Source organism: Anguilla rostrata, chromosome 10, assembly GCF_018555375.3.
Source record: "Anguilla rostrata isolate EN2019 chromosome 10, ASM1855537v3, whole genome shotgun sequence".
NCBI classification, from domain to species: domain Eukaryota; kingdom Metazoa; phylum Chordata; class Actinopteri; order Anguilliformes; family Anguillidae; genus Anguilla; species Anguilla rostrata.
In genome coordinates, this window is record NC_057942.1 from 37001045 (window position 1) to 37024312 (window position 23268).

At 36.9% G+C, this 23268-nt stretch overlaps 4 protein-coding genes across 7 annotated transcripts; all 4 read right to left on the minus strand.

The window, feature by feature from the left end:
* Window positions 1-780: 780 nt before the first annotated feature.
* On the minus strand, window positions 781-5939 carry LOC135233377 (alpha-1-antitrypsin-like). Of its 2 annotated transcripts, none has more exons than XM_064296837.1 (5): window positions 5831-5939; window positions 4503-5180; window positions 3956-4223; window positions 1256-1403; window positions 781-1004 (listed from the first exon to the last, which is right to left on the minus strand). In XM_064296837.1, the coding sequence occupies exons 2-5, from the start codon at window positions 5176-5178 to the stop codon at window positions 807-809; spliced, it is 1290 nt and encodes a 429-aa protein (XP_064152907.1). In that variant the 5' UTR covers window positions 5179-5180; window positions 5831-5939; the 3' UTR covers window positions 781-806. The 2 variants fall into 2 exon arrangements, with proteins under 2 accessions (XP_064152907.1, XP_064152906.1); XM_064296836.1 differs by lacking the exons at window positions 781-1004; window positions 1256-1403 and adding exons at window positions 2883-3102; window positions 3315-3462 and having other exon boundaries at window positions 5831-5936.
* Window positions 5940-8375: 2436 nt separating this feature from the next.
* Window positions 8376-11479, minus strand: LOC135233376 (alpha-1-antitrypsin-like). Its single transcript, XM_064296835.1, has 5 exons — window positions 11388-11479; window positions 10020-10736; window positions 9537-9804; window positions 8849-8996; window positions 8376-8598 (listed from the first exon to the last, which is right to left on the minus strand). The coding sequence occupies exons 2-5, from the start codon at window positions 10732-10734 to the stop codon at window positions 8401-8403; spliced, it is 1329 nt and encodes a 442-aa protein (XP_064152905.1). The 5' UTR covers window positions 10735-10736; window positions 11388-11479; the 3' UTR covers window positions 8376-8400.
* A 1982-nt stretch (window positions 11480-13461) lies between these two features.
* LOC135233378 (alpha-1-antitrypsin-like protein CM55-SI) lies at window positions 13462-16928 on the minus strand. 3 transcript variants are annotated; one of them, XM_064296841.1, is made up of 6 exons: window positions 16778-16928; window positions 16377-16455; window positions 15105-15758; window positions 14668-14935; window positions 13936-14083; window positions 13462-13688 (listed from the first exon to the last, which is right to left on the minus strand). In XM_064296841.1, exons 3-6 carry the CDS (start codon window positions 15754-15756, stop codon window positions 13488-13490), a joined length of 1269 nt encoding a protein of 422 aa, XP_064152911.1. In that variant the 5' UTR covers window positions 15757-15758; window positions 16377-16455; window positions 16778-16928; the 3' UTR covers window positions 13462-13487. The 3 variants fall into 3 exon arrangements, with proteins under 3 accessions (XP_064152911.1, XP_064152908.1, XP_064152909.1); XM_064296838.1 differs by having other exon boundaries at window positions 16372-16455; XM_064296839.1 differs by having other exon boundaries at window positions 16372-16818.
* A 3042-nt stretch (window positions 16929-19970) lies between these two features.
* LOC135233374 (hibernation-specific plasma protein HP-55-like) lies at window positions 19971-22472 on the minus strand. The gene is made up of 4 exons (XM_064296833.1): window positions 21678-22472; window positions 21208-21475; window positions 20468-20615; window positions 19971-20199 (listed from the first exon to the last, which is right to left on the minus strand). The coding sequence occupies exons 1-4, from the start codon at window positions 22447-22449 to the stop codon at window positions 19996-19998; spliced, it is 1392 nt and encodes a 463-aa protein (XP_064152903.1). The 5' UTR covers window positions 22450-22472; the 3' UTR covers window positions 19971-19995.
* Window positions 22473-23268: the final 796 nt, after the last annotated feature.

Below are 23268 nucleotides of genomic sequence, written 5' to 3' on the forward strand. Positions count from 1 at the left end.
TGCATTTTTGCTAACCAGGAGACTCAGTAGGTTGCAGTCAGATGATTGAATGGGTATAGTATCAATCAAAAACACCAACCATTCAAATGATTTAGCAAGAAAGATACGTTTATTACACATTTATCATGTATGCATTTAGTATTGTGTCTTAAAGCAAAAAATTGGGGGATGCATTTCATTCATGCATTTCAATATCAGGGGGTTGAATAAGGTTTAATTGAGCCCATTACCCATGATACTTTCATTCGTGTGCCCTCTTAAAGTGGCCTACTGTTAGCCTATTACTCACAAAGAGATATCTCATATACATGAAGAATAATAAAGGAACAAAGTCAGCTTTTGTGGGAGAGAATAGATGAGGCTAGTATGTGTCTGCATCTTTAAGACTCTTAGCTGGCTCTAGTGGAACCAATGAACTTTTCCACTAACTAATATTTATTTGTGGGGGTGGGTGGGGGTAGGGCCTGGGGAGATAATGTGTCCTGGTACCCCCCCACCCCCCGCCCCCTCAATGTCAAACTCACACCTACGCCCCTGTTAAGCACACAAAAACTCCAAGCCCTAAGAAAAGAAATTTTCCACATTTTATGTTGTGAGAGAGTAAGAGGGGGAATTCTTGGGAGACAGGGGGAAAATGGCACTGATTGAATGAGGTGTCGAAGGGTCACACAGGAACTGCCTTATTGAATTGTTATAAATCTTGAAATAGAAATCATTCCTTTTCCACAGTGATGTTTACGTGTATTTGTCTGTGCGTTGAAATCAACACATGCGGATAACTTTCATCAGTTCATAATGCAATCATTTTATTTCTCTGCCGGGTTCACAATTTTTCCCATGAACAGTACACTTCTGGTTTCACGATTGAGCACAAAAACCATGAACGGACGGTCAAACATCAAGGCAGGGGTGTAGCGGGCTGAATAATCCACAAATTGAACTCCTGTCGCCGCGGTCGCTGTTGCGCCAGCCTCGTCCATGTCCAGCGTAGCCTTGTGAATAACCTAACAAAACACAGCACAAATACGTCTAAAATACGGAAATATGGAGCACATTGTGTTTACAGGATATACAGTGAATAGCTGTACTCATTCACTGTAAATGACAGGGTTCATGGTGTGGTTTTTTTTTTGTTTTTTTTTCTTTTTTTTTCTAAAAGAAAGTCAGTGCACTTCATTCAATCTAGGATGATAATAAAGAAACAATCTCTTCATGCAAACCCTCATTTTTTGAGAGCTTTTTGGATTTTTCTTACCTTAGATACAGCCAATTTCCCTTCCTCTGATATTCCAGTGAGGTCTGCAGTGTCCTCAAATATGTCAGTGATTCCCATTCCCGACAGGATTTCTTTCAGCTGATATGATGTTTTAAGGGACAGTTTTGGAAGAAATACCTTGTACGTGCTGTAAAGGTAACATCAGTAGCATAATTAAGGATAATATAAATAAATATAATTATCAAAACACTTCAGTGGTTACACACTATAGAACATAAAAAACGTGTCCGTGTCCGAGATATCACTGCATTCTGTAAAACAGAACATTCATTGGAAATTCTAGAACACTAGAATATATTATACAGTTTGAAAACCTGTACTATAATTTTTCCAGGAATTTTAACAAGGATTTTCACCGAGAAAACTTGCATTGCAGTTCATAGATGTTGCTCTTTCAGAAATCTCCTTTTTGAGCATTTAGATGGATTGAAGCAGACATTGAAAAAACTGTTTACGCTCCATCTCTTTTCATCACCGTCAACAGTTTTGCTGACCAAGTTAAAGTTCCCCCCGGGTAACACAACGTTATTCTGTTCTATTCACGTGGATTAGTGAACCTAAAATTTAACAAATAAAAGAGGAGGCCATACCAAAACTATGTATAAATGAAAAAAGCCAACATTTTAAAAGCATTTGATGAAATGCACGGAGTGGGCATGCGATTAACCCTTTCCAGCATACAACACTTCAGCTCCCTGAAAAATCCATAAATCTGGAGAACAGAATTCATTTTTCACTAAAATTACTATGGAACTCATTGCATCCAAGGAACTGGGATTTCTTCTGCAGGCATCATATTAAACTTGGCATTTCAGAAATTTACTTCAATCAGAAGTCAAACTTTGAGCTCCATGGGCCTTAAAAACAATGCCATGTTGATTTTGTGCTCTCTTTTTCAAGTAATGTTAACAAGGATATAACTGGGAATAATTAAACAAAAAAATTGGCAGGAATCGAAAAGTTGTTCTGCAGTATATAAATGTTGCCCTTTTGATCAAATTTCTTTTGAGCATCTGCAGAACTGAGGTGCATTTTGAAAAACTGACCTTTTTTTGTAAGAACATAAGTATGTTCTTATGTCTTTGTTTCTAATATTTTGCTTTTACTCACAGATTACATACATCACATCTGTACCTGTTTTGGGCATTTATTATTTTAGTGAGTAAAAATATATAAATAAATAAATAACAACTTAAGCAGCCAATTCCCAGATGCAAAAAATCAATTATCGTGCATTAAAATAAAAATAAAAATGGTTCGTGATTATTTTGCCAGTGGGCATACATCGAAGTGAGAATGCTACTACTGCTATTACTCCTACAAAAATTGTGAATACTACTACTACTACGAGGCTACTAATACTACTACTACTACTACTACTAATAATAATAATAGATTATATTTATGCATACTTTTCAGGTACTGATATCAAAGTGAAAAGGATAACTCCCCTGCAGGCATTCTTTTGGGATAATGCAAAAGACTGACAGCACTGGTATGTCCGTAGTGTTAAAAATCTTGAAATGGAAATCACTACTTGTCCACAGTGGTCTTTAGAGCATTTGTATGTGCACTGAAATCAACAAATTAAGACAACTTTCAACAATTTGTTTGCAGTCATTTTATTTTTCTGCTGGGTTCACAAATTTTCCCATGAACAGTACACTTTTGGTTTCACGATTGAACAGGAACATCATGAAAGGATGGTCAAACTTCAGAACAGGGGTTCTGGGGATTAGAGCAGATAAAGGCATAATTTCAAATCCTGTTACCGCGGTTGCGGTTGCTCCAGCCTCGTCCATGTCCAGCGTAGCCTTGTGAATAACCTAGAAAAAACACAGCACAAGCACTTCTGAAAGACAGATATACAGTGAACAGGGGAAGTCAAATTTACTGGGAGATAAATACCTGCACCTTAAAAAAAAAAAACAAATTAAAGTAAATGCACTTCCTTAAATTCATGAGGATTATGAAGAACTAATCTCTTCATGCGAACCCTCATGTTTTGACATTTTCCTGATTTCCAGATTTTTCTTACCTTAGATACAGTCAATTTCGCTCCCTCTGATATTCCACTGAGGTCTGCAGTGGCCGCAAATATGTCAGTGATTCCCATTCCAGACAGGATTTCTTTCAGCTTATACGATGTTTTAAGGGACAGTTTTGGAACAAACACCTTGTATTTCCTGTGAAGGTAACATCAGTGGGATAATTAATGATAATATAATTAAGTATAATTTTCAACACTGCAATGGCAACACACCATAAAAACATATATATTATATAAGAACAAAAGATGCATTGGATAGACTACAACAGAACAAGAAGAAATAAAAACTGATACAGTGGGTCCTAAATCTTACATACAAAAGGTTATCACTGGGAAATGTTAAACAAATAATTAGCCAAAATTGAAAAGTTACTTTGTCATTTATCAGTGTTGCCCTTGGATTGCTGGTTGCTGGATTGAAGCACACATTGAAAAACTGTGACTACATCTGGCCTGTTTTCATCACCATTAACAGTTTTGTTCTCATATCTTATGATCTAATATTTGCTGTTGCTATACATTTTCTTTTACAAAGTGAGTGAACATGTTGACTTTTTCCCAGAGAAGGATGTTGGTGAGTTGTGGGTTCACGTTATGAAAGCATTTAAAACTTGATTTAAAAAGCCTACCTCTTCTTCACAGATTTGATCCATTTCCTCAAATGGTTTTTGCAGACCACTTCCTCCAGACCCTGTAATCCTTTCTCCGGAAGGACCAGCATCATTGAGACAGACTCATTATAATGCAGCTGGAGAACGTGAGTGGAGATCTCTTCATCGTGAAAAACGTGAAAATGGTCTTTTTTGTACATCATCTGAACAGGAACAGTTGTATTGTCATCAACATGAAATTGGTCTTCCTTGGTTTCCTTGGGATCGAAAGGAATCTCCCATTTACCTGCAGGAAATAAAGGCATCACAGGAAATATGTTATTTAAAATAAGTTTACAAGACAGCCACCGAACAGACAAACTGACCAGAACTTATTTATGTTCTTGAATTTGTGATTTATTATTTTTGTAATTTATTTTATTACTATAAGCCAAATACTGTGAAAGTTTACAATCAAAAAACAAAATAGTTTAATTCTAGACAGGTATCTCTAGTCAGCCAGATATTGATAAAACCCTATTTTGAAAAATATTGAACTTGAGGTGCTATGTAACTTGTCCCTCACCTTTGAAGTATATGTAGTTGATGAGATACATTACTGTTTTGGGATCCACGTTCTCAACCAGCTGTGTTATTTTACCCTTGGTCTTTTCGTCCACATACTTATTGATCTGCTCCTTGGCCTGTTCAGTCTTGCTGAAGTCGGTGCTAAAACCCTCTGACAGGTAATAGCGTTTCATGCTCTCCAGGAACTCAGGGCGTGGCTTGAAGTCTTTTCCAATGAAGAGTGCATTCCCTAGTGAGAGGTCTACGTCTGTTTTCTCATTGAGGTTGTGATGGATGTGTTGGAAGGCCTGGTTCACTTCCTCTGCAGTGATGTCTGTGCTGTTGAAGCCCAGACCTTCAAAGAGCTGCTGGTGCGTCTTCCCTCTGGCCCCCAAGGACAGAGCGGCCAGGGCCACGGACACGCTCAGTGGGGAGAAGAAGACGTTCTTGGACTGAGAATCGGGCCGGGCGGAGATGTGCTTGTATAAACGAAAAGCAAAGTCGAGGTTCTCCTGGTATATCTTCAGGCTTCCGTTGGTATGGTGATCATGCCCTTTCCCATGGGAATGTGAGTGCCCATGCCCATGACCGTGGCTGTGATCATGACCGTGCCCATGACCATGATGGTCGCATTGCACAATGGACAAAAGCACAGCCAGTGCAACACACAAGTGCAGGAGAGCCCTCATCTTCATAACTGACAAAACACATAATTACTGTTTTAATTACACGCACTGTAAAAAAAATTATATTCATGAATTCAATTATTTAGAAATCAAAATGCTCAATACTACAAGAAAAGGAAAATTAGTATACTGCAATATTGAAATATATATTGCTAGATCATCAACACCTTACACTATCTGTCAAATACACATATTGTGGCAACTTTTGAGGCATTGAAATATATTTTGAAAACACGTCTGTGAAATATATTTCCAAAGATATTTCCAAAAAAGTAGCACATTTACAATACTCTATGTTGCAGTATGTTCCATTTTACTTTGGGCTCTACCAATACAAATACTGAGGTGTACACATATGGACAATGAGACAATTTTTTTGTAACTGTGGATACAGTCCCTAAGAATTTAAGCTCATTAGAATGCATAATAATGAGACAATTCAGCTCTTTTTGGTTTTCCTATACCTTCTGTTTCATTATTTTTATGATGTACTTTGAAACAATCATGTAATAGTATGGCTGAAAATAAACAATTATCCATCTTCTACATCTGAAGTTGCAGTTACCAATCAAGCAAAGATGTGCACCATATATATATATATATATATATATATATATATATTTTAAATATGTAACTTTCATAAAATAAATGTAGGACTCACCTCACCCTGGCTATGGACACTGTCTCTGTTCTCATGACTGAATTTATATACGATGTCCAGTTTGAACGGTCATCAGACTTTGAACTAAATGGTTTAAATTAAAACGCCACATATTGGATTTGTGCAATCATTAGCCAACAAACAGAAGTGCTGACCCAGTTAAAAGTCCCCCAGGGTAAAATAAAGTTCAGTTTGATTCACTGGAATTAGTGAACCTAAAATTTTTACAAATAAAAGATGAGGCCACACTAAAACTATGTATAAATTTTTTAAAAGCCTATATTTGAAAAGGCATTTGATGAAATATATAGAGAGGGCATACAATAGGCCTTATCCTGCATAAAACTCTTCACCTCCCTGAAAATCCCCCACTTGCCATACATAAATCTGCAGAATGAAATTAATTTACTATGGAACTCACTGCATCCACAGAACTGGCATTTGTTCTAAAGGTATCAGGTAAGATTTTGCATTTAAAAGTTTACTTTAATCAGGTGTCAAACTTTGAACTCTGTGGGCTTTAAAAACCATGTTGGCTTTGGGCTGTCTTTTCCAAGTAATGTTAACAAGGCTATCGCTTGGAATAATCAAACAAAATAATTGGCAGGAATCGAAAAGTTGTTTTACAGTTTATAAATGTTGTCCTTACGGTCAAATCTCTTTTGAGCATCTGCTGGACTGAAGGACACACTATAAAACAGGTTGTACCTTCATCACGTATGTTTTTAGGTCTTTGGTTTTAACATTAGCCTTTTCAAATATGTCAGCAGATTACATAAATCACATCCTTACCTGGTTAGGGTACTTAGTATTTTAGTGAGTAAAAAAGACAGGCCCAAATTTGAGATCTATTAATTTAGCTTCAACTTAAAAAAAAATAAAGAAAATATGTCTGTACAAATGTTTCTGTTGGCAGTGAACATAAGTTCCTCGAATACTTTTTGAAGTGGACACGTTATGTAATCCACCAGAAAGCCAATGTGGCCAACAATGTAAGCCCATTCCCTTTGTGACGTTGCAAGACTTTTCAAAATCAAGCGACGTACAGCTAGGGATATGTTAGCACTAGCATCAGCTCCATTTCACATTTGCATTAGGAATGGTCCCTAACTCTAATAATTAACCCCAACCAAACAAAAAAAAACAACATTTTCTGTAGTCAAGTATCAACATAGCCAGACAGCTATCCGGTAAGCAAGTACCTAGCTATGCAAACTAATAAGTTAATGCTTGTTATGGCATACTCATGAGCAGCAAAGATAATTTTGTAGCTAATGTCAGCTAAATCACATTTACTATGTTATTTATGGTGTAAATAATGTTCTGTCACTTGTTAAAATATGGTTTTGACTAAGTACTCCCAAAAATAAAAATCAATTAACCCCTTCACCCCTAGTGGCCCAGATGCTGGAGTTCTGAGATTGCTAAACTCAAACATTCAGGGCTCCTGCAACCAAACTATGAGTGGAAACTACAAGCTCTGTGTTCTTACGTTATTAGTGGATGATCCACGGCAACCATTCAAAATACAGAATTTCTAAGTGCCACCACTGTTGCGTAGGTTGTCCACTTAAAAAGCAGCCCCTCCCTGTAGTTTCATCTGCAACTATACCACTCAAGTATGGCTCACTGGACAAGAACATCTGTCTTGGAGTTCATAATAATATTCCTTCATCAATAAAAATGTCTATTTTGTCATAGCAACAGGATAAATCCAACAATAGCCCAAAGATATGCCAATACTGTGGTGAAAAACACTGCTCAATAAACAGTGAAATAAACAAGAGGAATTTTTGTTTAATTCTACCCCATCATTCTACTATCAATATCTACAACAAAATATGGAATAAATATACAGTATTGCCATTGGTTTTACACGTAAAGATGTTTCCTTTCGAGATTTAGCGATCCTTTGTTATCGTGAGCGATTGAGTAATAAACAAGCAGACAGAAAGCAGGGGTAGGAATTTACATCAGCCATGTGGAAAACCCCACTTTTTGTTTTTCGCACCATTATAACTCTTTTCAGTTCATTCTGGTTTGATAGATAACTCTTATCCAGTAGAGGGCGGTATACACTGTGTCACATGTCTAATTAGAAATTTATAACCATGGTTACTTAAGTACAATGTTGTGCAGTCAATCGTAACATTACACAGTAATACACAAGCACTCATTAAGGCATAATTTTTGCTCATTTTGCCACCTCATCGGCATGGCTAAAGCAAAATCTCACCTTGCTGACAAGGATTTGGGGGACATCAGAGGAGGAGGAGGCATGAAGTCTAACCCGGACACTTGCGAACATGGCAAAGATCTACGGAGTGTATCACTGCTTGTAACATTTCAATTATTTATGTTGTGTCATATTTTAGATACAAGCTACCCCGTTAGTATCTTGTTGGGATAATGCGAAAGCCTGACAGCAAGGGTACAGTATGTTTGTGTTCATGGACATCTTGAAATGGAAATCACTGTTTACTTTGCAGGGTGGGGGTTACACAATTTGTCTGTGCACTGAAATAATCAACATGATCAGACAAACTTGAACAGTTCATAATACAATCATTTTATTTTTCTGCTGGGTTCACAATTTTCCCCATGAACAGTATACTTCTGGTTTCACGATTGAGCACGAAAACCATGAAAGGATGATTAAATTTCAAAACAGGGGTGAAAATAATTGAATCTAGCATAATTTCGATTCCCGTTGCCGCGGCCGCTGTTGCTCCAGCCTCATCCACGTCCAGCGTAGCCTTGTGAATAACCTAGAAAAACACAGCACAAATACTTCCGAAATACAGACATATGGAACACATTGTGTTTATAAGATAAGGAGCCTCCTCATACAAAGAAGTCAAATTTACTGGAAGATATTTACAGTACTAGTCCCAGACAGGGTTGTTGGTACAGTGTTTTAAGAAAGTCAATGCAGTTTATTAAACCCAGGAGAAATATGAAGAAATAACCTTTTTGTGCTGACCCTTATTTTTTGAGAAAGTTTCAGATGTTTCCTACCTTAGATACAACCAATTTCCCATCCTCTGATATTTCACTGAGGTCTGCAGTATCCTCAAATATGTCAGTGATTCCCATTCCAGGTAGGATGTCTTTCAACTGATATGAGGTTTTCAGGGACACTTTTGGAACATGCACCATGTACTTCCTGTGAAGGTAGCATCAGTAGCATTAATAAGGATAATATAAATAAGTATAATTTTCAACACATCAGTGGATTAAATACAAAACATAAAAACATGTCTGTGTTCCAAATATTTGTGCACTCTGTAAAACAGAACATGAGAAAATAAAAACAGTGTGTACTGTGTGTCCTAAATCTTAAATATATTCTTTACAAACTGTACTATAAAATATATATAAAACTTATATAGCATTTCTGCCAATTTGTTTTTTGGAACAAAAGAATTGGTAGAAATTGAAAAATTGCTTTGCAGTCTAAACATGTTGCCCTTTTGGTCAAACCTCCTTTTCAGGCATTAGTTGTATTGATGCACACTGTTAACACATGATTTGTTTTCATTACCACTATAAATTTTGTTTTTATGTCTTATGTTATAATATTTGCTGTTGTTATACGGTACATTTTTTACAAACTTAGTAAACAAGTTGTCATTTTCCCGTATGAGAAGGATATTTGTGTGTTGTGCGTCCACATTATGAATCCACTTGATTTAAAAAAGGCTACCTCTTCTTCACAGATCTGATCCATTTCCTCAAATGGTTTTTGCAGACCACTTCCTCCAGACCCTCCAATCCTTTCTCCGGAAGGACCAGCATCATTGAGACAGACTCATTATAATGCAGCTGGAGAACATGAGTGGAGATCTCTTCATCGTGAAAAACGTGAAAATCGTTCTCTTCATACATCATTTGAACTAGAACGGTTGTATTATCATCAACATGAAATTTGTTTTCCTTGGTTTCTTTGGGATCGAAAGGAATCTCCCATTTACCTGCAGGAAAAAAGGCATCACCGATGTTGTGTTGTTTAAAATAAGCTTGCAAGACAAACACCGAACTGGCAAACTGACCAGAATTTATTATATATATATTTACAAAAAACAAAATAGTTCATTTCTAGACCGACAAACTATAGTTAAACAGAGATTTGAAAAACCATTATTTTGAAAAGGATTCAAACTGAGGCTTTCTGTAGCTTGTCCCTCACCTTTGAAATATATGTAGTTGATAAGATACATTACTGTTCGGGGATCCACTTCCTCAACCAGCTGTGTAATTTTACCCTTGGTCTTTTCGTCCACATACTTATTGATCTGCTCCTTGGCCTGTTCCGTATTGCTGAAGTCGGTGCTGAAACCCTCTGACTGATAATAGAGTTTCATGCTCTCCAGGAACTCAGGGCGTGGCTTGAAATCTTGTCCAATGAAGAGTGCATTCCCGAGCGAGAGGTCTACATCTGATTTCTCATTGAGGTCATGATGGATGTGTTGGAAGGCCTGGTTCACTTCCTCTGCAGTGATGTCTGTGCTGTTGAAGCCCAGACCTTCAAAGAGCTGCTGGTGCGTCTTCCCTCTGGCCCCCAAGGACAGAGCGGCCAGGGCCACGGACACGCTCAGTGGGGAGAAGAAGACGTTCTTGGACTGAGAATCGGGCTGGGCGGAGATGTGCTTGTACAGACGGAAAGCAAAGTCGAGGTTCTCCTGGTATATCTTCAGGCTTCCGTTGGTATGGTGATCATGCCCTTTCCCATGGGAATGTGAGTGCCCATGTCCATGACTGTGCCCATGACTGTGATCATGACCATGACCATGACCATGACCATGACCGTGCCCATGACTGTGATCATGACCATGGTCACATTGCACGATGGACAAAAGCACAGCCAGTACAACACACAAGTGCAGGAGCGCCCTCATCTTCATAACTGACAAAACACATAATTATTGTTTTAATTGCAAGCACTATAAAAATCTAAAAAATAATATTAAAATAATTAAAATATTTAAATGCTCAAAATTGCAAGAAAAGGCACAGGAAAATGAATATACTACAATATTGGAAGATATATTGCTAGATTATCAACACTTTACAACATCTGTCAAATAAGCATATTGTGGCCAATATTGAGATACAGCAATATATTTGAAAGACACATTTGTCAAATGTATTTCCAATGATATTTTCCAGAAAGTAGTACATTTACAATATGATTCATCATGTTTCATTTTACTTAAGGCTCTTCTAATACAAATAATAAGCTGTACACATATGGACAATGAGACAAATGTTTGTAATTGTGGATACAGATCCGATGAATTTAAAGTCATAAGAATGCATAATAATGAGAAAAAAGCCATTCAGCTTATCTGGGTTGCCCTATACCTTCTGGTTCATTATATTGCTAATGTACTTTGAAACAGTCATGTATTATTATGGCTGGAAATAAAGCACTTCAAAGCAATGATCCATTTTCTACCTCTTAAGTTGCAGTTAACAATAAAGCAAAAATGTACACCACATATTTATTTCTAAAAATGTGTAACTTTGATTAAAATAAATTTACTGTAGGACTCACCTCACTCTGGCTATAAGCACTGTCTCTGTCCTCATGACAGAATTTATATACGATGTCCAATTTTATCAGGCATCAGACTTTGAACTAAATGTTTTTTTTTTTGTTTGTTTGTTTTTTAAACCACATACTGGATTTGTGCAATCAACATACAGAAATGCTGATCAAGTTAAAGTTCCCCCTGGGTAAAATTAAGTTACCCAGGGGGAATAAAAGATTAGGCCTAACCAAAACTGTGTATACATAAAAAATGCTATATTTGAAAAGGCATTTGATTAAATACATAGAGAGGGCATGCAATAAGCCCTATACTGCATACAGCTCTTCACCTCCCTGAAAATCCCCCACTTGCCATTACACATGCAGAACAGAATTTATTTTTTACTAAAATAACTATAGAGCTCACTGCATCCACAGAACTGGCGTTTGTTCTAAAGGCATCAGTTAAAATTTTGAATTTCATAAGTTTACTTTAATCAGAATCAATCAATCAAAAAATCAATCAAACTTTATTCATAAAGCACATTTCCGACATTGGGTGCAACTCAATGTGCTGTACATAAAAAGACAGAAAAAACAGGGTGATTGAAGTATATAAAAAAACATTTAAGACCTAAGGACAAAATTAAAATCAAGATGAAAATTAGGGTGAATGGCAGCAGTAGAGAAAGTGGTGTAGCAACAAACACAGCAGACAAACAAGGTCTGATAAATAACAGAGTAAATAGTTTAAAATAGATAAAAACATTTTTTAAATGTATAAAAACAGAAGTAGTACAAATCAAAATAAAAGTATAAAAAGTAAATCAGGGAGGGTAAGAACCAGACTAAAACCAGGTAAAAAGCCATGCTAAGAGAAATAAAAGAATTAAAAGAAATAACAAAGAAGTCAAACTTTGAACTCCGTGGGCCTTAAAAACCATGCCATGTTGATTTTGTGATGTTTTTTTTCCACTAAGGTTAACAAGGCTATCACTGGAACAAATTAAACAAAATTACTGGCAGGAATCAAAAAGTTAATTTGCCGTTTCTAAATGTTGCCCTTTCGGTCAAATCCCTTTTGCACATCAGCTAACCTGAAGTGCACTTTGGAAAAATTAACCTGTTTTTCATTATGAGTATGTTCTTATGTCTTTGTTTCTAATATTATCTCTTACTAACAAATTACATAAATCACACCCTTACCTGGTTATGGTATTTATTATTTTAGTGAGCAAAATTTTAAAAAAAGAATTACAACATAAACAGCCAACTTCCAGAAATAAAAATCAATGAATGTGCAGTAAAAAATAAATAAATGATTAATGATTGTTTTGCCTGGGGCTACACAGCGAAATGAGCAATATTACAACTCCTACTACTCAGACTACTACTAGGCTACTACGACTATTACTACTACTACTCCTACTTCTCCTTCTACTACTTCTACTACTAGGCTACTACTACTCCTACTACTACAACTAGTCCTACTACTACTAGGCTACTACTACTACTACTATTACTATGTGGCAGGGTGGTGTGGTTAGGGCGCCATGTGCAGCTGGAGAAAATGGTTCAGCTGGCCTACAACCACAGCTGTAAGCAATTGCAGTGATTGGCAACACTTTATCTGTTCTGCCTGCAGTGAGAGTGGAGGCTAGAATGAGAGACACACGCGGAAGCTATGTAGCGTCTGATCCCTTCTCCTGTTCCGTGTGTTTAGTTTGTTCGTTTGTGTGTTTGTTTGGCTTTGTAACATCGTAGAGCAAACAATAAAGGCCTGCATGCATCTACTGTAAGACTTGCTCGTTGCATACTCCTAATAACAATAATGATATTAGGCTACTACTACTAATAATAATAATAATAAAAATAATAATAATAATAATAATAGATTTTTATAAGGTACTTTTGAACCACTGATACAGTTTTAAAGTGAAAAGGAGAACTCTACTGTATGCATACTTAAGATAATGCAAAAGATTGACAGCAATGGTATGTTTGTATTGTTAGAAATCTTGAAATGGAAATCATTACTATTTCACAGTTGGTGTTTACAGTATATGCTTGTGGAATGAAATCAGCGCATGCAGATAACTTTGAACGGTTCACAATACAATCATTTTATTTTTCTGCTGGGTTCACAATTTTTCCCATGAACAGTACACTTCGGGTTTCGCGGTTGCGCAAGAAAACCATGAAAGGTTTGTCGAACTTCAAGACAGGGGTGGTGGACGGCAAGAATGTCCGCACAAATTCTATTCCCGTCGCCGCGGCCGCTGTTGCTCCAGCCTCATCCATGTCCAGGGTAGCCTTGTGAATAACCTAGAAAAACACAGCACACATACTTCTGAAATACAGACGTACAAAACTCAACTGATATACAGTATATAACCTACTCATACAGGGAAGTATAATTGTTTTTCTGGGGGATGTTCACCGGTACAAGACAGGGTTTTTGGTACCTTTTATTAATGAAGTCAATGCACTTTATTATATTCAGGAGGACCATAAAGAAATAATCGCTTTGTGTTATCCTTCATTTTTTGAGAGATTATCAGGTTTTTCCTACCTTAGATACAACCAAATTCCCTTCTTCTGATATTCCACTGAGGTCTGCGGTCCCCTCAAAAATGTCAGTGATTCCCATTTCCGACAGGATGTCTTTCAACTGATACGAGGTTTTCAGGGAAAGTTTTGGAACGAACACCTTGTATTTGCTGTAAAGGTAACATCAGTAGCATAATTAAGGATAATATAAATAAATATAATTTCAACACTTCAGTGGCTTTACTACAAAACATAAAAACGTGTCCATGTCCCAGATATCAGAGCATTTATAAAGCAGAAATACAGTGGAAATAGAACAGAACAAGAAGAAATAAAAATGGATACATTGCGTCCTAAATCTTACATACAGTTTTACAGACTGTACTACATACTATATTGAAGTTTGAAAAATGATATTGCCTTTTTCCATCAGTTTTAAGAAGGATATCACTGGGAATATATATTTTTTTAATTAAAAAAAAAAAAGAATTGGCAGAAACTGAAAAGCTGCTTTGCAGTTTTCAGTCAAATCTCCTTTTCTGGCATTAGCTGTATTGAGGCACACGTTGAAAATAACCTGTTTTCATCACCATTAACACTTTTGTTCTCATGCCTTATGCTCTAATATTTGCTGTTGTTATGCATTCTTTACTAATTAAATTAACAAGTTCACATTTTCTCATTTGAGTAAGATGTGGCTGTGTTGTGGGGTCAAAATAAAAATGCACTTAACACTTGATTTAAAAAAGACTACCTCTTCTCCACAGATCTGATCCATTTCCTCAAATGGTTTTTGCAGACCACTTCCTCCAGACCCTGCAATCCTTTCTCCGGAAGGACCAGCATCATTGAGACAGACTCATTATAATGCAGCTGGAGAACATGAGTGGAGATCTCTTCATCATGGAAAACATGGAAATCGTCCTCTTTGTACATCATCTGAACAGGAACGGTTGTATTGTCATCAACATGAAATTGGTCTTCCTTGGTTTCCTTGGGATCGAAAGGAATCTCCCATTTACCTGCAGGAAATAAAGGCATCTCAGTAAATGTGACCAGAAATTAATCTATATTTACAAAAAATGAAATATTGAATTCTAGATAGGCATCTATAATTAACCAGAGGTTTTTTTTTAACAACGCTATTCTGAATAGGATTCAAATTAAGGCTTTATCTGGCTTGTCACTCACCTTTGAAGTATATGTAGTTGATGAGATACATTACTGTTGAGGGATTCACATCCTCAACCAGCTGTGTAATTTTACCCTTGGTCTTTTCGTCCACATACTTATTGATCTGCTCCTTGGCCTGTTCCGTATTGCTGAAGTCGGTGCTGAAACCCTCTGACAGATAATAGAGTTTCATGCTCTCCAGGAACTCAGGACGTAGCTTGAAGTCTTGTCCAATGAAGAGTGCATTCCCTAGCGAGAGGTCTACATCTGATTTCTCATTGAGGTTGTGATGGATGTGTTGGAAGGCTCGGTTCACTTCCTCTTCAGTGATGTCTGTGCTGTTGAAGCCCAGACCTTCAAAGAGCTGCTGGTGCGTCTTCCCTCTGGCCCCCAAGGACAGAGCGGCCAGGGCCACGGACACGCTCAGTGGGGAGAAGAAGACGTTCTTGGACTGAGAATCGGGCTGGGCGGAGATGTGCTTGTACAGATGGAAAGCAAAGTCGAGGTTCTCCTGGTATATCTTCAGGCTTCCGTTGGTATGGTGATCATGCCCTTTCCCATGGGAATGTGAGTGCTCATGATTGTGGTCATGACCATGATGGTCGCATTGCACGATAGACAAAAGCACAGCCAGTGCAACACACAAGTGTAGAAGGGCCCTCATCTTCATAACTGACAAAACACATAATAATTGTTTTAATTACTAGCATTGTAAAAAGATAATATCAATAAATAAAATTGTTTCAAAATGAAAATGTTTAGTATTGCAAGGGAATATACTGCCATATTGAAATATATATGTATATATTGCTATATCATCAACACTTCACACTATCTGTCAAATACACAATTTGTAGCCACTTTTGAGATACGGCAATATGTTTGAAAGACAAATCTGTGAATGTATATTTCCAATGATATTTACCAAAAAGTCACACAATTTCATGTTTCAGCATTTTCCATTTTACTTAGGGCTCTTCCAATACAAATACTGAGCTCTACACATGTGGACAATGAGACAGGTTTTTGTAACTGTGGATACAGTATCTAAGAACTTAAGCACATAAGAATGCATAAAACAGCCATTCAGCTTATCTGGGTTTTCCTATACCTTCTGGTTCATCATTTTGATGATGTACTTTGAAACAGTCATGTATTATTAGGGCTGAAAATAAAACACTTCAACAATGATCCATTTTCTACATCTGAACAATAAAACAAAAATGCACACTACATATTTTTTTTAAGAATGTGTAACTTTGATGAAAGTAAATGTAGGACTCACCTCACCCTGGTTATGGACACTGTCTCTGTCCTTATGGCTGAATTTATATACGATATCCGATTTGATCGGGCATCAGACTTTGAACTAAATGTTTTTGGAAAAACACAGCTTATTGGAATTTAGCAATCATTAGCCAACAAACAGAAATGTAGACAAAGTTCCCCCCAGGTAACATAAAGTTATTCTGTTCTATCCACCTGGATAAATGAACCTAGAATTTTAAAAATAAAAGAGGATGCCATACCAAAACTATGTATAAATAAAAAAGCCTATATTTGAAAAGGCATTGGATGAAATAGAGAGGGCATACAATAAGCCCAATCCTGCATAAAACTCTTCACCTCCCTGAAAATCCCTCACTTGCCATTGCACATGCAGAATTTAATTCATTTCTCACTACAATTACCATGGAACTTGCTGCATCCAAGGAACTGGGATTTCTTCTAAAGCCATCAGGCTAAATTTTGCCTTTCGTAAGTTTATTTTAATGAGATGTCAAACTTTGAACTCCGTAGTTGCTAAAGACCATGCCGATGGCTTTGTCCTATCTTTTTTCAGTAATGTTAACAAGGATATCTCTGGGAAAAATTTAACAAAATAATTGGCAGGACTCGAAAAGTTGTGCTGCAATTTATAAATATTGCCCTTTCAGTGGAATCTCTTTTGAGAATCTGCCAAACTGAAGTGTACATTGATAAACTGATTTGTTTTGTTTTTTGTCTTATGACTTTGGCTCTAATATTTGCTCGTACTAACAGATTACATAAATCACCTCCATACCTTGTTTGGGCATTTAGTATTTTAGTGCAAATAAATAGATTTTGACATTAGCAGCCAACTCCCAGAAATTTGCATGGTTTGAAATCTTGAAATGGAGATCTTTATTTTTCTACTTCTGTGTTTAAGGTATTACATTGAAATTTTTTTTAAAAATGTAGACAACTTTGAGCAGTTCACACACAGTCATTTCATTTTTCTGCTGGGTCCAAAATTTTTTCCCATGAACAGTACACTTCTGGTTTCACGATTGAGCAGGAAAACCATGAAAGGATGGTCAAATTTTAAGACAGGGGTGCAGGGCATATTGCGTGAAGCCATCCCAACTTGGACTCCGGTTACTGCGGACGCTGCTGCTCCAGCCTCATCCGTGTCGAGCGTAGCCTAGTGAATAACCTAGAAAAACACAACACAAACACACAGACATGTGGAACGTCCTGTGATTATGAGACGTACAGAAAATAGCCTCCTCGTACAGGGAAGTCAAATTTACTGGGAGATATTTACAGGACCACAACAAGACAGGGTTTTCGTACAGTTTTAAAGAAAGTCTGTGCACTTTATTATATCCAGGAGGAATATTAAGAAATCACCTCTTTGTGCTAACCCACATTTTTTTGACAGAGTTTCAGATTTGTTCCTACCTTAGAGACAACCAATTTATCTTCCTCTGATATTCCACTGAGGTCTGCAGTGCCCTAAAATATGTCAGTGATTCCCATTCCAGATAGGATTTCTTTCAGCTGATACAGTGTGTACTGTCTGTCCTAAATTTTAAATACATAATTTACCAACTGTACTTTATAATATATTGCGAAGGTGGAATAATTAAAAAGCATTTCTGCCAATGCTTTCATTGTGTTTAAGGTAAATCAGCTGTGTTATTTTTCCCTTGGTCTTTTTATCTTGGTCTTATTGATCTGCTCCTTCACCTGTTCAGTCTTGCTGAAGTCGGTGCTGAAACCCTCTGACAGGTAATAGCATTTTATGCTCTCCAAGAACTCAGGGCGGGGCTTGAAGTCTTGTCCAATGAAGAGTGCATTCCCTAGTGATAGGTCTACGTCTGTTTTCTCATTGAGGTTCTGATGGATATATCTTCAGGCTTCCGTTGGTATGGTGATCATGCCCTTTCCCATGGGAATGTGAGTGCCCATGACCATGACTATGATCGTGACCATGACCACGATTGTCACAATGCACGATGGACAAAAACACGGCCAGTGCAACACACAAGTGCAGGAGGGCCCTCATCGTATAATAATAATTTGAATTACAAGTATTGCAAAACACAATATCAATTAATAAAATTTTTCAATATTATAATGCTCAAGAAATGGCAAAGAAAATGAATATACGTCTATGTTGAAATATATATTTCTAGATCATGAACACCTTACACTATCAGACAAATGCACATATTGTGGCCACTTTTTAGACACTACAATACATTTTAAAAACACATCTGTGAAATGTTTCCAATTATATTTCCCAAAAAGTAGCACATTTACAATATGTTGCAGTATGTTCCATTTTACTTTGAGCTCTTCCAATACAAATACTAAGCTGTACACATATGGATCAGGTGATTATTTTTGTATCAGTAGATACTGTTCCTAAAAACATAAGGATATAAGAATGCATAATAATGAGAAAAAAGCCATCCAGGTCATCTTGATTTCCCTGTACATTCTGGTTCATTACTTTGATGATGTACTTTGAAACAATCATGCATTATTATGGCTGAAAATAAAGCAACAATGATTCGTTTTCTTATCTGAAATTGCAGTTAACAATCAAGCAAAGATGCACACCACATATATTTTTTTAATGTGTTTTTTAAAACTTTAATTAAAATAAACGTAGGACTCACCTCTCTCTGGCTATATAGACACTGTCTCTGTCCTCATCGTTTAATTTATATACGATGTTCAATTTTATCATCATCAGACTTTGAACTAAATGGGGTTTTTTTTAAACCACATATTGGATTTGTGCAATCAACACACAGAAATGCTGACCAAGTTAAAGTTAATCGGGGTAAAATACAGTTATTCATTTCTATACACTGGGATTAATGAACCTAAGATTTTACCAAGAAAAGAGGACAGATTGCCAAAACTATGTATCAATAAAGAAGCCTATATTTGAAAAGGCATTTGAAGAAATACACAGAGAAGGCATGGAATAAGCCCTATCCAACATAAAACTCTCCCCCTCCCTGAAAAATCCCCATCTGCCATTACATATACATACATTATCTGCAGTACAAAATTTATTTCTCACTAAAATTACTATGGAACTCACTGCATCCAAGGAACCGGGATTTCTTCTGCAGGCATCAGGTTAAATTTTGCATTTCATAAGTTTAATTCAATCAGAAGTCAAACTTTGAACTTCGTGGGCCTTAAAAACCATGCCATGTTGACTTTGTGCTATCTTTTCCAGGAATTGATAAGTTATTTTGCAATTTACAAATATTACCTTTTCAGTCAAATCTATTTTGGGCATCCGTTTAACCGAAGTGCACTTTGACAAACTGACCTCTTTTTCACCGCGAGTGTGTTCTTATGCCTGTGGTCCGATTGTTTGCTTTTACTTACAGATTATAACAATAATGTATTAAATTCATGTAGTACTTTTCAACTACATATATCAAAGTGAAAAGGAGAACTCCCCTATATGCATTCTTTTAGGATAATGCAAAAGACTGACAGCACTGGTATGTTTTCATGGTTAAAAATCTTGAAATGCATATCACAAGTTTTTCCATTGCGGTGTTTATAGTATTTGTTTGTGCATTGACATAAAAACGTTGAGACAACTTTGAGCCGTTCATATGCTGTCATTTTATTTTTCTGCTGGGTTCACAATTTTGCCCATGAACAGTACACTCCTGGTTTCGCGATTGAGCACGAAAACCATGAAAGGACGGTCATACTTTAGGACAGGGGTACTGGGGAATGGGGCTGAAGTCAGGACAATTTCGACTCCCGTTGCCGCGGCCGCTGTTGCTCCAGCCTCGTCCATGTCTAGGGTAGCTTTGTGAACCACCTAGCGAAACACAGCACACATACTTCAGAAATACAGACATATGGAACACACTGTGTTTATAAGGTACAGTATACAGTAAATTGGCTATTCATACAGGGAAGCTATATTTACTGGGTGATATTTACCAGTACAAGACAGGGTTTTTTTGTAGAGTTTTCTTTTTTTTTAAGAAAGTCCATGCGCTTCATTAAATCCAGGAAGAATTGAAAGAAATAACGTCTTTGTGCTGACGCTAAGTTTTTTCAAAGCTGTTTCAAATTTCTCCTACCTTAGATACAACCAATTTCCCATCCTCTGATATTCCACTGAGGTCTGCAGTATCCTTAAATATGTCAGTGATTCCCATTTCAGACAGGATGCCTCTTAGCTTATATGAGGTTTTCAGGGACAGTTTCGGAACAAATACCTTGTACTTGCTGTAAAGGTAACATCAGTAGCATAATTAAGAATAATATAAATAAGTATAATTTTCAACATTTCACTGGCTTCACTACAAAACCTAAAAACGTGTCCATGTCCCAGATATCAGCACATTCTATGATGCAAATTAATTCTACTAATATTGGTGGAAATATTAGGACAGTACAAAAAGAAATAAAAGCAGCTACTGTGCGTTCAAAATCTTACATACATTTCTTACAAACTGCACTATATTACATATTGCACTGTTTGAAAATTTATATTGCTTTTTTCCAGCGATTTTAACAAGGATATCATTGGGAATAGTTAAACAAATAATTGGAAATTGAAAAGTTGCTTTGCAGTTTAGAAATGCTCTTTCAGTCAAATCTCCTTTTCAGGCAATAAGCAATTGAAGCACATTGTTTACACATGGCCTGCTTTCATCACCACTAAAAGTTTTGGTCTTATGTCTTATGGTTTAAAATTCTGTATACATACTTTTTATAAACTGAGTGAACAAGTTGACTTTTCCCCATATGAGACGGATGTTTGTGTGTTGTGGGTTCACACTATAAATCGACTTAACGCTTGATTTGAAATAGCTACCTCTTCTTCACAGATTTGATCCATTTCCTCAAATGGTTTTTGCAGACCACTTCCTCCAGACCCTGCAATCCTTTCTCCGGAAGGACCAGCATCATTGAGACAGACTCATTATAATGCAGCTGGAGAACGTGAGTGGAGATCTCTTTATCATGAAATACGTGAAAATTGTCTTTTTTGTACATCATCTGAACAGGAACGGTTGTATTGTCATCAACATGAAATTGGTCTTCCTTGGTTTCTTTGGGATCAAAAGGAATCTCCCATTTACCTGCAGGAAACAATGTAAATGTGTTATTTAAAGAAAGCTTACAAGACAAACACTGAACAGGCACAGTGACCAGAATGTATTACAGATTTACAAAAAACAAAACAGTTGATTTCTAGACAGGCATCTAAAGTTAACCATATATTTGAAAAAATCCTATTTTGAAAAGGATTCAAACTGAGGCTCTATGTAGAATGTCCCTTACCTTTGAAATATATGTAATTGATGATATACATTACTGTTAGTGGATCCACGTCTTCAACCAGCTGAGTTATTTTTCCCTTGGTCTTTTCGTCCACATACTTATTGATCTGCTCCTTGGCCTGTTCAGTCTTGCTGAAGTCGGTGCTGAAACCCTCTGACAGGTAATAGCGTTTCATGCTCTCCAGGAACTCAGGGCGGGGCTTGAAGTTTTGTGCAATGAAGAGTGCATTCCCTAGCGAGAGGTCTACGTCTGATTTCTCATTGAGGTTGTGATGGATGTGTTGGAAGGCCTGGTTCACTTCCTCTTCAGTGATGTCTGTGCTGTTGAAGCCCAGACCTTCAAAGAGCTGCTGGTGCGTCTTCCCTCTGGCCCCCAAGGACAGAGCGGCCAGGGCCACGGACACGCTCAGAGGGGAGAAGAAGACGTTCTTGGACTGAGAATCGGGCTGGGCGGAGATGTGCTTGTACAGATGGAAAGCAAAGTCGAGGTTCTCCTGGTAAATCTTCAGGCTTCCGTTGGTATGGTGTTCATGCCCTTTCCCATGAGAATGTGAGTGCCCATGACCATGACCGTGGCTGTGATCATGATCATGATCATGCCCATGACCGTGGCTGTGATCATGATCATGCCCATGACCGTGGCTGTGATCATGATCATGCCCATGACCGTGGCTGTGATTATGACCGTGCCCATGACCATTATGGTCGCATTGCACAATGGACAAAAGCACAGCCAGTGCAACACACAAGTGCAGGAGGGCCCTCATCTTCATAACTGACAAAACACATAATAATTGTTTTAATTACTAGCATTGTAAAAAATATATATATTAATGAATAAAATTGTTTCAAATTTAAAACTCTTAATATTACAAGAATAGTCAAAGGAAAATGAATATACTGCTATATTGAAATATGAATAGCTAGATCATCAACACTTCACAATATTCGTCAAATACACATATTATAGCCACTATTTAGATACTGCAATACATTTTAAGAAAACACATCTGTAACATATTTCCAATAATATTTCCCAAAAGGGAGCACGTTTACAATATGTTGCAGTATGTTTGGGCTCTTTCAATGCAATATCTGAGGCATTCACATATTGACAATGAGACAATTTTTGTAACTGTAAATACAGTACCTAAGAATTTACATTCATAAGAATGCATAATAATGAGAAAAGTTTATTATTATTATGGCTGAAAATAAAGTACTTTGCGACAATGATCCATTTTTTTACATCTGAAGTTGTAGTAAATAATCAAGCAAAGATGTACACCACATATTTATTTTTAAAAATGTGTAACTTTGATTAAAATACATGTTGAACTCACCTCACCCTGGTTATGGACACTGTCTCTGTCCTCATGACTGAATTTATATACAGTGTCCAGTTTGATCAGGCTTCAGACTTTGAACTAAATGGGTTACATTGAAACATCACGTATTGGATTTGTACAATCATTAGCCAACAATCAGAAATGCTGACCAAGTTAAAGTTCACCCCAGGTAAAATAAAGTTATTCTGTTCTATTCACTGGAATTAGTGAAAATGAATTTTACAAATAAAAGAGGAGACCATA